Source organism: Poromitra crassiceps (genome assembly GCF_964638095.1).
Source record: "Poromitra crassiceps genome assembly, chromosome: 1".
Taxonomy (NCBI): domain Eukaryota; kingdom Metazoa; phylum Chordata; class Actinopteri; order Beryciformes; family Melamphaidae; genus Poromitra; species Poromitra crassiceps.
In genome coordinates, this window is record NC_139623.1 from 28,998,006 (window position 1) to 29,014,670 (window position 16,665).

General features: G+C 43.9%; 1 protein-coding gene across 5 annotated transcripts in view; it reads left to right on the forward strand.

The window, feature by feature from the left end:
- The window catches only part of LOC310784188 (cell adhesion molecule DSCAML1-like), a gene marked incomplete at both ends in the record, with an annotated part of 127,221 nt that overhangs the window by 13,176 nt on the left and 97,380 nt on the right, over positions 1–16,665 (forward strand). For all 5 annotated transcript variants that reach the window (XM_083645195.1, XM_083645196.1, XM_083645197.1 and 2 more), the window contains one exon: positions 7,441–7,761. In XM_083645195.1, coding sequence (XP_083501321.1) covers positions 7,441–7,761 — 321 coding nt within the window. The remainder of the gene's footprint in view (positions 1–7,440; positions 7,762–16,665) is intronic.

Genomic DNA, 16,665 nt, shown 5'->3' on the forward strand with positions numbered 1-16,665 from the left:
CCGATCTGGGGAGAGCCGTACACTAGCACATGCTTCCTTCGATACACAGTCGCCAGCCGCTTCTTTTCACCTGACAGTGAGGAGTTTCACCGTCAAGACATATCGCGTTCGAGGGTTACGCTATTGCCCCAGTTCAGATTCAGATTAACCTTTATTGCCACGGTACAGTAAGTAATCCGATTACATACGAGGAATTTGACTTAGTGCATGCAATGTAGAGGTCGCATCAATAGTTGGAAGATGAAAACAATACAGAAAGATGTAAGGTGCAGTCCATATACTGTATCTTTAAAGTGATGTTTGGTGGGGGGGTTTCATGTCAGTGGGGGGACCCTGGCCTGTTGCTGACCCGGTGGTGCTCAGGGGACACAGTCTGCAGATGTCTTGAGGGCAGCAGCAGCATACCAGACGGTGATGGAGGAGGTGAGGATGGACTCAACGATGGAGGTGAAGAAGAGCACCATCGTTGCTTTTGGCACTTTTAATTTCTTCAGCTGCCACATGAAGTACATCCTCTGTTGTGCCTTCTTGGTGAGAGCTCTGATGTTCACCCATTTCAGGTGCCGGCTGATGATGGACCACAGGAAGTGGAAGGACTCCACAGTGTTGACTGGGGAGTCACCCAGGGTGATGGGGGGAGGTGGGGCTGCATTCCTCCTGTAGTCCACAACCATCTCCACTGTCTTTTGTGCTCTAGGTTGTTTTGACTGCACCAAGTCACCAGATGATCAATCTCCTGCCTGTACGCAGACTGGTCTCCATCAGAGATGAGGCCTATGAGTGTCGTGTCATCAGCGAATGTCAGGAGCTTGATGGATTGATGACTCGAGGTACAGCTGTTGGTGTACAGGGAGAAGAAGTATCAAGAGAGGACACCGCTCCAGTGCTGAGGGTCCGTGAATCAGTGACGTGCTTCCCCAGCCTTACTTGCTGCTTCCTGTTCGTTAGGAAGTCTGTGGTCCATGTACAGATGGATTCGGGCACGCCCAGCTGGGAGAGATTCTCGTGCAGCAGAGCCGGGATGATTGTATCGAAGGCCGAGATGAAGTGCACAAACAGGATCCTGGCATAGGTTCCTGCAGTGTCCAGGTGCACAAGGATGGAGTGGACGGCCATGTTTATAGCATCGTCGACAAACCTGTTGTCTCTGTAGCCGAACTGCAGGGGTCCGGGAGTGGGTCCATGATGGATTTTAGGTAGGACAGAACAAGGCGTTCGAAGGACTTCATGACCACAGAGCGGCGATGGGTCTGTAGTTTTTAACTACACTACCCAGACACCCCCATCAATGGAGTTTAAGTGTCCGGATTGGCTCACAAAGGCATATTGTTGAAGGCTACAGCAAGATTCAACTGAATTGCCGTGGTTGGGTTTCAGTGCTTTAGATGGGCTCCTTGGTCTCAGGCTTCTATGTCTGACGGGTTTTTGTAACTGAACTTGGTACTCACTGGTCACAGTGTTTGGCCGGAGGTGGTTCATTGTGAGGTTTGGATTTGAAGTGGTTTCCAAATCCTTATTGATTGATTATATGATTGTCACATGATTGTCACAACTACTTTAAGTGTTGTGCTAAAAACAACTGTGAATAGCCAATGTCGGCCTGTATAATGTGAACAACGAAAATAATCTACTACTGATAATACTGCTCTAAAATTATTTAACAAAGCTTTTTGAATACAGCTGCCTGTCATTTAATGGATATGAAAGCAAGCTCATAATGACAGCTTGATGAAACTTGAAGAGAGCTATAGTTAATAATGCCAAAATAATTAAATAATAAAAACTATTCAAACATCTAACAGCAGATGTTGAAGACTGGCTACATGTCTGTGTCAGAGAGTATGCTAATGTTGGCCACAGATAAGCATGGAGCAGCTGTGATAGGTGTAGCTACGTACATAATTACACACTTCTATTGATAGTGAGATTAATGTTAATTAACTCTGCTGTTTACACATTACATATCTCATGGTTTATGAAATTAAGGCAGACTGTCAAAGATTGTTAGAGGGAGAAAATAACACATTTTGTATGGTTGTTTCACAGGTTGATGGGTGAATCCTTGAACAAAATTGCTTACTTGTAGTTTACCACCATGTGGGTGAAGCAAGGAAAAGAAAACCTCTTCACTCTCACTTCTATAGGTCTTGTTTATTATCCAGTCCCTCCCAATTTATTGGCAGAAACATGCCCTACTCACAGTTTTAGTGGGTTTGGAAATGTGTGCAGTCATTGCAGTGTATGGGGAACTTTTGACCGGCCACAGAACATCTGGACCAGTAGAGTAGAGCATTTACCTGAAGTGGCACAGATGTTTAGACAGTAGAGTGGAAGCGCTGCTGGGTCTTTGTAGTGATCACCTACAGGTGCTCTTTGGATATTTCAGGTGTTGTATTGTGCTTATTCCATCTTGTGAAGAACTCTGCATAAGTAGTATCTTGGTCAAATGTAAAAATGCAAGTTGCCTTCAAAAACAATCCAAGGCAACTCCGCTCAGTCAGGCAGGGTTGGAGGTATTGAGACACGTATCAGTTTGTACGCCGACGACGTAATATTATACCTACATAACTCAGAACAATCGATCCCCCCTCTCCTAGAATTAATCACCTCCTTTGGTAAGCTATCCGGATACACAATTAACTGGACAAAGAGTGACTTTATGCCTCTCTCTGATGTCTTCACTCCTGGTTTCCTGGAGAATCTCCCATTCAAATTGGCAAAGGACCGCCTTACCTATCTCGGCTTGACCATACCCAGAGATCCTAAACTAATATTCAAGTTGAACTTGGCAGACTTTGTTTCAAGACTTAAAAAGTGTATAGAAAACTGGAAAATCCTGCCCCTCTCCATGATTGGCCGTATACACTCAGTTAAGATGGTCTCTCTTCCTAGGTTCCTTTATCTTTGTCAAAATCTTCCCATCTTTCTCACATCAGATTTTTTCAATGGACTGGACTCCATAATTCTGTCATACATCTGGAACTATAAGAACCACAGAATTCCGAAAATTCACTTGCAAAAACCTAGGTCTGAGGGAGGGCTGGCCTTACCAGTATTTAGGCACTACTACTGGGCTGCCAATGTTAGGGCTTTGATGTACTGGCGACAAGGGATTCCGGGCAACTTAACTTCTGGGGCCCCCTTGTGGCTGAAAATGGAGGCCAACTCCATTGTCAACTCTTCCTTACCAGCCATGCTATTTGCTAAGTTAGAGAGACCTGGGACCTTACAAAATTTAAATTTAAGTTTTGTCATGAAAAACTCTGTCAGAATTTTAAACCAAATTAGGAGTGTTTTGAGTGTACCAGATGTTTCTGTCCACACGCCGATTTGTTTCAATCACTCTTTTTTGGCTCAATGGTCAGACAGAAACTACCACGCCTGGAGTGAGAAGGGGCTGGTTTCCATCAAAGACCTGTACATAGATGGTAATTTTGCATCCTTTGATCTACTAAAGAGGAAGTTTGAGTTGCCTGGCACGAACTGGCTCAGATTCCTCCAAATCAGAAATTATGTTAGATCCAAAATCCGCACCTTCGAGGCGCTCCCAAATGAACATGCTTTTTTCGATGTATTGCTGAGCCTTTCTAACTCCAAGCACCTAATCTCTAGATTTGTATGTCTGTTTGGCAACTGCAGCATGGCCTCTACTGAGAAGATTAGAGAAGCATGGCAGGGGGAACTTGGTATTGATGTATCTGATATTATATGGGAAAGGAGTCTGTCTGTGGTACAACTTTGCTCAGTGAATAGCAGACACCAGCTGATCCAGTTTAAAGTCACTCACCGTCTTCACTACTCCAAGCATAAACTGCACAGGATCTTCCCTTCTGTCTCGCCACTGTGTGACAGGTGTCAGGTATCAGAGGGCACATTATCTCATGCCTTCTGGTTCTGCCCTTCACTAACAGGATTCTGGGCCAAAATATTTGACTGGTACTCTAAAGCCTACAAAATAACCCTACAACCGGAGGCAGAACTCGCCATCTTCAGCTGCTTGGAGTCCTCACTGAACTTCCCTACAGCTGTGCAACAATCTCTGACATTGGGGACAACAGTCGCCAAAAGACTCATTCTGAAGGAATGGAAGTCCTCCTCTTCACCTTCTTTTCAGGTGTGGCTGATGGACATGATCTCTGTTGTACAGATGGGGAAATTCAGGTCCCTGAGAACCAACACGCTTGGGAGGTTCTCAACTATCTGGGACCCGTTTTTGGCCTACGAGGTTAAGAATGACCAGTAACTGATGTTAGGGGTGACGGATGGCTCGCCCAGCTGGTATCTCATGGACCCTTTGCACGGGACCCTGTGCACTTTTTTTAAATATATATATATAAGCACATATAAGCACCTTATGCAGCTGATAGCGCCATGTTGCAATGTTGATATATGTTTTTTTTCCACTCCTTTCCTTTCCTGTGTCTGAGCCTGTTTGTCTTGTTTGTATATTGTTCTCTAAAAATAAAAATAAACAAAAAAACAAAAACAATCCAAGGCACACTGTAGGTTGGAATAATTAAAATGTCTTCATTCTACATGGCAAAGAAAAATGTTTAAAATGACCGACACGTTGTGACCATACTGTAGGTCTTCATCAGGGTCAGGGTCATCAGGGCTTACACACCTATATTCTGTTCCACTAATGAATAGAATCTCTTCATTAGTTGACATTTGACCAAGATACCACTTATGCAGAGTCCTTTACAAGATGGAATGGCACAGATGTTTGTTTGAATTGCAGTCATCCTCAATGGTAATACTTCAGTGGAGATAGGTGATTGATTCAGTAGTGACAAATCTTATGCTAATGAATGTGATGAGATTATGTCCAGTCAACATCTCACAATATTTCTTGTATGATAATGCTATCATCAATGCTATATCATCAAAAAAGAATAGCGGAATATAAACAATGTATGAGAAGTTGTGGATAACAGTTTAAATTATATAATATAGCCTATATATATATATATATATATATATATATATGTGTGTATAAAATGTATTAATTGATTGTATCACCATCATAGGACATGTGTCTTATGTGTGCAAATATGACTCTCGCATCTCACACTGTTATGACTGCTGAAGCACCTGCTGTTTTGAGTATGATCAAAATTTAATTTAATCAATTAGTAAATAGATATATTCAAATTTGCAGGTTTTACAAAGAATGACTGCATTTAGATTTATTTAAAAATTTAATCGGAAATTAAGTTGCAAATTGCAAAAAATAGATAAAAAAATGTAAAAAAGAGGGGGGACTTTAATAGGTGAAAGTACATATCTATTTCACATTTACAACCACTTTTTGGTATAGTGGCACATTTTTGAAAGAGTATACTGTAAGGGAATTCTAGAAAATTGAGAAATGTAACAGTATTTTTGGTATGTCTGCTTTAGATATAGTAATAATAATAATAATAATAGCTTGGATTTATATAGCGCCTTTCAAGGAACCCAAGGCCGCTTCACAGAGCACAAAAAACTCTCTCTCGTAACTCTCTCGTAACGGGACAAGCCCGTCTTTTATTGTCACACGAACACCACAATACATGCATGCGGCCACAACACACTCATGCTGACGGTGGCCGGTGAAAAGTGTCCTCTGCATTTAACCCATCCAGGCATGTCCTTTCCTCCGAGGGGCAGGCCAGGAGCAGTGGTCGCTTTCTCGTACAGCACCCGGGGACCAACTTCGGATGTTGTCGTCACTGGTCGGATGACGATGACGATCTGATCTTTTGCATGTTTTTAGTGGGGGGGTTATATACGGAGGAACCCCCTGGGGGAGCACGGGGAGAACATGCAAACTCCACACAGAGAGAAAGGCCCTTACAACGAGATACCCCACCTGGGCAGTAGGCACTGAAGATATGGGGGGGAACACAACCACAGCGCCCACAGTGTCCCAGGCGAGAATCGAACTCAGGACCTTTTGACTGTGAGGCAACAGCTCTACCACTGAGCCACCGTGCTCAGATGACAAAAAGATGACGGACACACATAGACGACAACAAAGAACAACAAAGAACACCAATGTAGTAGCATAATGTATAGTAAAAATTGGGGTAAAATAGAACAATGTATTTCAAACTCCTAAATTGAACCATTTTTGTAGAATCACCCAGATAGTATTGAACTATGTAACTTTGGCAGGACTACTGTATCAAAATCCTCCTTACATCACCCATTGGTGTTTTCCACGAGAATGAGACTTTCAGTGCTTTTCAGGATGACCATGTGGTACTGGACTGGTGTCAGGCTACATATTTTAAGAGTGTATGGTTGGCATACACATCTGTCCATCAGTGCCACCCACCTTCTTTCACTTGTAATCTTTCCTTTCTTGACCCTGGATTTTGGGTACTCCACCCCTTGCCCCCACCTGCTCCTCCTTTCCCAACTCACTGTCCTCTCCCTCTCTCTGCTATCTGTAAGGTTCTACTTCTAATCTTAGTACCTAGGAAGAGGAACATCCCTAGTGTGTTTCAGTGCGCCTGTGTGAGTGTGTGTGTGTGTGTGTGTGTGCGTGTGTGTGTGTGTGTGTGGGGGGGGGGGGGGTGAGTGTGTGTGTGTGTGTGTGTGTGTGTGTGTGTGTGTGTAGGTGTGTGTGTGTGTGTGTGTGTGTGTGTGTGTGTGTGTGTGTGTGTGTGTGTGTGTGTGTGTGTGTTAAATATGTAAGGAGATTAAACAGACTTAAATCTCTGCGTCTGGCATACAAATTCCAATCACATAACCTATCAGTGTGTTTTCTCTCCCGCTCTATCTTTCTCTCTCTCCCTCTCCCTCTCTCTCTCTCTCTCTCTCTCTCTCTCTCCCTCTCTCCCTCTCCCTCTCCCTCTCCCTGTGTACAGAGGTAGCAGGCTCCTCCCCCCACATCCACCTAAACCACCAAAGGCTTTAGCCCAAATCCCTGGCTTTCTGCATCACATGACTGATGTTTGCAGCTGGACATTTGACATACATTTGTTATGATTATTTTGATGCAGAGTTGAAGGACATTCCCGCCCTCTCTATCGTCCGTCCATCAAAGTGATGGATTCTGTGGCGGTGGCGTCCTATTAGCTAATGTTCACGCGTCCTCATGTTGTTGCAATGTCTTGTACTGTATGTTGACACTGTGTTTGCAGCAGATCGTTGCTGTCCGGCGGAAACCTGGTATCTCCAAAAAACATTGTTTTCACAAGGAAGAAAAAACATTCCCATTTTAACATAGTACATTAATTACCAGTAATATCACATCTTTCACTGGGCCAAAGTACCTGAAACGTTCACAGGTTATTTTTGGGTAACCCACTAAACCCATTTATGAAAAACAAAAACAAAACAAAAAAGTCTGAATTTTTGAGATACAAGGTTTCCGCTGGACAGCGACAACATTAAAGTTACCTGCTCCTGTCCAGTAAGTGATATTGTGTTGTCTGTTTGCCCTGGCAGTACACAGTGAGGATGTGGGCTCTACCAGGCTGTACTTTGTGAATGCCTCCCTGCAGAGGGTGACCTACTCCAGCTCGGTGGGGGTGTCCCTGCCCTGCCCTGCAGGGGGCACCCCCAGTGCCATCCTGCGCTGGTACCTGGCCACTGGCGACGACATCTACGACGTGCCCCACATCCGCCATGTGCACGCCAACGGCACCCTGCAACTGTACCCCTTCTCGCCCTCCGCCTACAACAGCTACATCCACGACAACGACTACTTCTGCACCGCCGAAAACCAGGCTGGCAAGATCCGCAGCCCCAACATCCGCATCAAAGCTGGTGAGTTGGCCGGAGGCGGACACAGATTGACAGAAGGGAAGGGAGCGGGTGAGAGTCTGAGGGTAAAGAAAAAGAGGAGGTGTCTGGAAAATGGAGATAGAGAAAGGGGGAATACATGGCGTCCGGGTAGTGCAGCGGTAGATTCCCTGCCTACCAACACGAGGGTTGCAGGTTCGAGCCCCCGTGTTACCTCCGGCTTGGCTGGGTGTCCATAAAGGCACAATTGGCCTTGTCTGCAGGGGAAGCCGGATTAAGGGTATGTGTCCTGGTCGTTGCACTAGCGCCTCCTCTGGTCAGTCGGGGCGCCTGTTCAGGGGGGAAGGGAAACTGGTGGGAGTAACGTGATCCTCACACATACTGCCGGTGAAACTCCTCGCTGTCAGGTGAAAAAGGCTGCTGGCGATTACACATGGATCAGAGTAAGCATGTGCTAGTGAAGTCTATGGCTCTCCCCAGATCGGCAGAGGGGGTGGAGCAACGACCAGGACAGCAGGGGGAAAAATACTTGATGTTAAAAGTTATGCCAACCCTACACTTGACTTTAGTTGATAAAGTTATAGAACAAGTAACTGATGTAAAGTTGTTAGGGATCACTATTGACAGTAAACTATCTTGGAACAGTCAGATTGACCAATTAGTAAAAATGGGAAGAGGTATGGCTGCAATAAAACACTGTCAAAAATTCATGCCTAGCCATTTAATAAAACAATCAATGCAAGCATTGGTGTTATGACAGCTAGATTATTGTTTGGTTATTTGGTCAAATACAACAGAAAATAATATAAACAGGTTACAGGTAGCTAAGAACAGAGCAGCACGTATCGTTCTGCACTGCCCATAGAATGAGTGTAAGTATAATGAATAATAATTTAGCTTGGTTAAGTGTAAAGAGCAGGTTGCATTATTCTCTGGTGTGCTATGTGAAAAATATCATCATAACCAAAACCCCAAAAATACTTTATAGTAAATTGTCATTTTTTGCAGAGACAGTCATAATTATTCTACTCGCCAGTCGTCAGAAGGTCGTCTTTTGTTGCCTCCATGCAGAACTAGTCTATTTCATAGAACAGTTTATTACAGAGCAATGGTGGCATGGAATTCATAACCACATTTTTTTGATTTCACAAAGTAATAAAACATGCTTTAACAAAAAACTAAAATTATATCTGTTTACACAAGAACTGTAAAATATAACATGACCTTTGTTTTTGAGCTATTCATTGTTGCAAAGGAATTTCTTTTCTCACTTATTCAAATGACATATTAAATTATTATATAGAGCAATTGTATGTATTAGATAAGTTTTGAGCTAGTGTTTGTGGTTGTGTTTTGTTGTTTTTTTGCCTTCTGTGTCTAAGTGGTTGTAGTAGCATGTATGAGTATGAATGATACAGATATGTATATTTGTAAATAATGTGTGTATGTGAATATAATGTATTTTCATAATTGAAGTATTGTAAAATATGAATGTGGACCCCAGGAAGAGTAGCTACTCTTTCTTTACAGTAGCTAATGGGGATCTAAATAAACAAAACAAACTTGATAAAAAAGTAGATTGAGATAGATGATGGGGAATACAGAGTGGAAGTTTGTGAACACATTAAGTAGAGCAGGTGTGATTGGCAGCTGCAATAAGCCTAGCCATCCCGTCTCGGCCCACAACCCACACAGAGAATCACCCGCCCCAAAATAGCCCGTCTCGACCTGAACACAGATTGACCTAGAACACTGTCTGCAGAGAGAACATCTGTACGCCAGCCACTATGCCAGGCCACGCCTTCTCTCAAACCTATCTGACTGAGCTGCTGATAACACACACGACCCTCTCATCGCCCAGCTATAGCATGGCAGCACACTCATGACTCTACTGGCCCCAGTTCTGCCATCTAAGGGGGTGTCAAGCCGGGTGTGACACAGAGGACTGAGAGTCTCCGGGTTTTCCTTCCAACCAAACATTACAGCATTTCACTGATTTCACTGATCTCATGGGATGAACTCTACACATGATCCCTATTCAGTGTTGAGTGGTGGCTCTAAATGTGCCTCTTAGATGATATAATCAGATTATATGAAAAATAGAAAAAGTAACCCCAATAAGAATTGAGAAGGAAAATGTATCACCATTTTGTACAGTTACCTACACTAAACAAAACAGTGCAACTTGTCTTTATGAATGATTTATAATTGAAATTATGCTAAGACATTATTTGATGGTTACAATCTTTCAATATTCACTACATTACATTACAAAACTTATTTTAAACTCTTATTACAAAAATCTGAACCAGAAGCAATCTATATGCTATAGTAGTTATAGTAGTAGTGAATTTCAGGTATCAGTAATCAAGATATCTCATCTCACATAATATTTTGGCGATAATCTGACCAAAGCTGCCTCTGCTGCCATCTTCTTCTCTCTTCTGTCCTCTATCATTTCCTTCTCCTTCCTGCTCGCTCCTTTTTCACACTGTCCTCTTGTGCCAGACTAAATATAGCCACAGCACACTTCTTTAATTATCTCTCATTAACAAACCTAATTGGTGCATTCCATTGATTAGACTGTGTGAGGCTGCTGCTTTAATAAGCCAGACCTCATCTGAAGTAAACGAGTACATCTGGGCTTTGGTACCTCCGGCTCAAGGTGGAACGTTGAGATACCACAGACACAGGAATAGGGAATTCACATGAAATTTACCCTGTGAACAATTACACAGAACGGCGACCGTTTCACCATCGCCTCTCTTATCCACCCCACCCTCTGCCCATCATTCACATCAGGCCAGGCCATCCCTCCCCCCTTCCCTCCCGCTGTCAACATCTGTTTTCATATTCTGCCTCCCAACACCGACCTGAACTAATACTCATATTCATTCTAATACTAATACTAGTGGCAAGTGAGGATTTGAGCCGGCTACTGCCTGCTTTCATTCCCCACATGACCCAGAAGCCCCCAGGAGACCAGGGATTAGTGTGCACCGAATGTCCCACAGCCAGCGGCCTCTGTTGGGCCGTGGTTCAGGTCAGGCAGTGGTTCAGACAGCAGCCTCTGTTGGGCCGTGGTTCAGGTCAGGCAGTGGTTCAGACAGCAGCCTCTGTTGGGCTGTGGTTCAGGTCAGGCAGTGGTTCAGACAGCAGCCTCTGTTGGGCCATGGTTCAAGTCAGGCAGTGGTTCAGACAGCGGCCTCTGTTGGGCTGTGGTTCAGGTCAGGCAGTGGTTCAGACAGCAGCCTCTGTTGGGCCGTGGTTCAGGTCAGGCAGTGGTTCAGACAGCAGCCTCTGTTGGGCCATGGTTCAGGTCAGGCAGTGGTTCAGACAGCGGCCTCTGTTGGGCTGTGGTTCAAGTCAGGCAGTGGTTCAGACAGCGGCCTCTGTTGGGCTGTGGTTCAGGTCAGGCAGTGGTTCAGACAGCAGCCTCCTTTGGGCCGTGGTTCAGGTCAGGCAGTGGTTCAGACAGCGGCCTCTGTTGGGCCGTGGTTCAAGTCAGGCAGTGGTTCAGACAGCAGCCTCTGTTGGGCCGTGGTTCAGGTCAGGCAGTGGTTCAGACAGCAGCCTCTGTTGGGCCGTGGTTCAGGTCAGGCAGTGGTTCAGACAGCAGCCTCTGTTGGGCTGTGGTTCAGGTCAGGCAGTGGTTCAGACAGCAGCCTCTGTTGGGCCATGGTTCAAGTCAGGCAGTGGTTCAGACAGCGGCCTCTGTTGGGCTGTGGTTCAGGTCAGGCAGTGGTTCAGACAGCAGCCTCTGTTGGGCCGTGGTTCAGGTCAGGCAGTGGTTCAGACAGCAGCCTCTGTTGGGCCATGGTTCAGGTCAGGCAGTGGTTCAGACAGCGGCCTCTGTTGGGCTGTGGTTCAAGTCAGGCAGTGGTTCAGACAGCGGCCTCTGTTGGGCTGTGGTTCAGGTCAGGCAGTGGTTCAGACAGCAGCCTCCTTTGGGCCGTGGTTCAGGTCAGGCAGTGGTTCAGACAGCGGCCTCTGTTGGGCCGTGGTTCAAGTCAGGCAGTGGTTCAGACAGCAGCCTCTGTTGGGCCGTGGTTCAGGTCAGGCAGTGGTTCAGACAGCAGCCTCTGTTGGGCCGTGGTTCAGGTCAGGCAGTGGTTCAGACAGCGGCCTCTGTTGGGCTGTGGTTCAAGTCAGACAGTGGTTCAGACAGCAGCCTCTGTTGGGCTGTGGTTCAAGTCAGACAGTGGTTCAGACAGCAGCCTCTGTTTGGCCGTGGTTCAGGTCAGGCAGTGGTTCAGACAGCGGCCTCTGTTGGGCCGTGGTTCAGGTCAGGCAGTGGTTCAGACAGCGGCCTCTGTTGGGCCGTGGTTCAGGTCAGGCAGTGGTTCAGACAGCAGCCTCTGTTGGGCCGTGGTCAAGTCAGGCAGTGGTTCAGACAGCGGCCTCTGTTGGGCCGTGGTTCAAGTCAGGCAGTGGTTCAGACAGCGGCCTCTGTTGGGCCGTGGTTCAAGTCAGACAGTGGTTCAGACAGCAGCCTCTGTTTGGCCGTGGTTCAGGTCAGGCAGTGGTTCAGACAGCGGCCTCTGTTGGGCCGTGGTTCAGGTCAGGCAGTGGTTCAGACAGCGGCCTCTGTTTGGCCGTGGTTCAGGTCAGGCAGTGGTTCAGACAGCGGCCTCTGTTGGGCCGTCGTTCAGGTCAGGCAGTGGTTCAGACAGCAGCCTCTGTTGGGCTGTGGTTCAGGTCAGGCAGTGGTTCAGACAGCGGCCTCTGTTGGGCTGTGGTTCAAGTCAGGCAGTGGTTCAGACAGCGGCCTCTGTTGGGCCGTGGTTCAAGTCAGGCAGTGGTTCAGACAGCAGCCTCTGTTGGGCCGTGGTTCAGGTCAGGCAGTGGTTCAGAGGGTGTGGTTGGATTGTTACGGGTCTCTGTGTTGGGTCTCTGGTGTTGTTCTTGCTTTGAGGTTTGCACATTGTGGAATTTGTTGACAGGAAACACATCGTTTCAATTGCTTTAATGCTACAACCCTGTCGCAATAATAAAACATTGGCATTTTAGGTGTCTGCAAACCATGGTTCTGTTCAATATTAATGTTTCTGAACCCTAAAAATATGTTGCATATATTCATTCCAATGTAATTTTGAAAATGTTGATTAATTTGAAAACGTCAGTTGATTTATTTGAAAATGTCAATGTTAATTTGAAAGTGTTACCCAACTAACTTTGGTTATGGTTAGGCAACTAAAACAACATGGTTATGATTAGGTAACTAAAACAACATGGTTAAGGTTAGGCAACTAAAACAACATGGTTATGGTTAGGCAACTAAAACAACATGGTTATGGTTAGGCAACTAACACAACATGGTTATGGTTAGGCAATTAACACAACATGGTTATGGTTAGGCAACTAAAACAACATGGTTATGGTTAGGCAACTAAAACAACATGGTTATGGTTACCCAACTAAAACAACATGGTTATGGTTAGGCAACTAAAACAACATGGTTATGGTTAGGCAACTAAAACAACGTGGTTATGGTTAGGCAACTAAAACAACATGGTTAAGGTTAGGCAACTAAAACAACATGGTTATGGTTAGGCAACTAAAACAACATGGTTATGGTTAGGCAACTAAAGCAACATGTTTATGGTTAGGCAACTAACACAACATGGTTATGATTAGGCAACTAACACAACATGGTTATGGTTACCCAACTAAAACAACATGGTTATGGTTAGGCAACTAAAACAACATGGTTATGGTTAGGTACCAAAATGCAATGAATAGGATTTAAAAGCCTAGCAATCAAGAAATTGAGATAACATAGGTAGAAGAAATTTTAATTTTAAAAGCCTGTTTGTCTCCATTCTGATGAAGGTTGTTGAACTGAAACGTTATCAATAAAACTCCTCTAAGTCTTAAGTATGCTCCAGAGTGCAGACTTTTTTCCTTTTCAACGTATAGCCTTGTTAGTCTAGCACCTGGTTTGCATAGTGGATGTGCAGATGCTTCTCTCTACTATAGGCAACTAACACAACATAGTTATGGTTAGGCAACTAACACAACATGGTTAAGGTTAGGCAACTAAAACAACATGGTTATGGTTAGGCAACTAACACAACATGGTTATGGTTAGGCAACTAAAACAACATGGTTAAGGTTAGGTAACTAAAACAACATGGTTATGGTTAGGCAACTAACACAACATGGTTATGGTTAGGCAACTAAAACAACATGGTTATGGTTAGGCAACTAACACAACATGGTTATGGTTAGGCAACTAAAACAACATGGTTAAGGTTAGGCAACTAACACAACATGGTTATGGTTAGGCAACTAAAACAACATGGTTATGGTTAGGCAACTAACACAACATGGTTATGGTTAGGCAACTAAAACAACATGGTTAAGGTTAGGTAACTAAAACAACATGGTTATGGTTAGGCAACTAACACAACATGGTTATGGTTAGGCAACTAAAACAACATGGTTATGGTTAGGCAACTAACACAACATGGTTATGGTTAGGCAACTAAAACAACATGGTTAAGGTTAGGCAACTAAAACAACATGGTTATGGTTAGGCAACTAAAACAACATGGTTTTGGTTAGGCAACTAACACAACATGGTTATGGTTAGGCAACTAAAACAACATGGTTAAGGTTAGGCAACTAAAATAACATGGTTATGGTTAGGCAACTAAAACAACATGGTTATGGTTAGGCAACTAAAACAACATGGTTATGGTTAGGCAACTAAAACAACATGGTTATGGTTAGGCAACTAAAACAACATGGTTATGGTTAGGCAACTAACACAACATGGTTATGGTTAGGCAACTAAAACAACATGGTTATGGTTAGGCAACTAAAACAACATGGTTATGGTTAGGCAACTAAAACAACATGGTTATGGTTAGGCAACTAACACAACATGGTTATGGTTAGGCAACTAACACAACATGGTTATGGTTAGGCAACTAAAACAACATGGTTAAGGTTAGGCAACTAAAACAACATGGTTATGGTTAGGCAACTAAAACAACATGGTTATGGTTAGGCAACTAACACAACATGGTTATGGTTAGGCAACTAAAACAACATGGTTATGGTTAGGCAACTAACACAACATGGTTATGGTTAGGCAACTAAAACAACATGGTTAAGGTTAGGCAACTAAAACAACATGGTTATGGTTAGGCAACTAAAACAACATGGTTAAGGTTAGGCAACTAAAACAACATGGTTATGGTTAGGCAACTAACACAACATGGTTATGGTTAGGCAACTAAAACAACATGGTTAAGGTTAGGCAACTAAAACAACATGGTTATGGTTAGGCAACTAACACAACATGGTTATGGTTAGGCAACTAACACAACATGGTTATGGTTACCAAACTAAAACAACATGCTTATGGTTAGGCATCTAAAACAATCATCTTTTGCTGACTGAATATCCCTTAAAAAAATAACAATTTTAGTGAATGAATAAGTTAAACGCATTTGAAAACTACATTTGAGTGTTGATATGTATTTGTGGTGTTGTTGTTTGCTTGCAGCAGGAAGGTATGCATGCTGTCATCATGTCTGTTACCAGGGAATGATTTCCCAAACCAGTTTCTTAGCAACCTTCAGAAACATCCTGGCTTTCATGTGAATTGACTAATGAGTCCCTGCTCATTCGGGAGAGTGTCAAATATTGCATGAACCTGCACCAATACTCCCATAGTCCTCTTTGAATGTGCTATCCAGTCTGGCTGTTGCCTTCCTAAGTTGTGTACAAAACAATAGATTGCCATGTGATGATGCCATGCCAAAGCTAGCAAATAATTTCCATGATTATCCTGCTTAATAGTGGCTCACGCCATTTATGGTGAGAGCAGATGCAGGATTAGAAGAGTTCAAACCATATACAAGTGTAGGCCAGTCATTTTCAATGAATAAATGTAGAGTGCTGCGGTAATTGATGAAAGAGTATTTTGCTCCAGTGTTAAAGTGTTGTTTCTGATTATGTAAACAAAAGTAGATGATTGTTTTCTCAGTCATTGTATTGTTCCATTCACTAAGTGGACTTCACACTTGAACTCACACTACTATTAACAACTCACATCGTGGCAAATAAGCTCATCGTTATGTTGATTAAGTTCCAACAAATCTTCAGTTCATTTGATTGCAAATATCTTATGAAAATTACAGGGAAAATCAAGCCCTAATCAATTTAAGATGAATATTCCCAGTCATTTTTTGTTCATTTCCACCGCTGGTATTGGCGCAGCGTGGCGCAGCGTGGCTCGGCCCGGCTCTACTCGCTTTTTTTGTTTTTTCACCGGCCAAAAACCGGGACGACACGGGTTGAGTCTATACCACCTCTGTCGAGGTTCCAGGGCTGAGCCAGCAGTGATTTTTTTAGATTTGGGATAAAACGTGTATAAAAAGTCTTATTTTATTTATTTTGATATATCTGTAAAATTACACATTCATATAGAAAATATTTTGTATTTTTGTATATTTGGTGAAATTGAAGCATTAACATTACATCAAAAAAATAATGAATTCGACAAGACTTATGCTTCTGTCATTGTTTACAGTCCGACGACATCTCATATGCGGTTATCTGTTTATAGAGATTAGTGGAAAAGTCGTCTGGACCTGAAGCTCCTACAAAGAGTATCGATCGATCAACTCCAACTGCATTCTCACCTAAATCAACTGTAAACAATGGCCGCGGCACACGGAAGCAGTCACACCACGCACTCAGGAAAACTATCAGGCAAGCAAAGATAGCTTGGCATGCAGCTAGAGGCCAAATTGGACACAAATAACCCAAGGCACCTATGGAGAGGCCTCCACACAGCCACTTCAAGGGAGAGAAACAACAAACCCAAAACACCTCGACCTCCCTGCCGGACGAGCTGAATGCGTTCTACGCAAGGTTTGACCCCTCGCCAAACAACCCAACATCCGCCCCCCC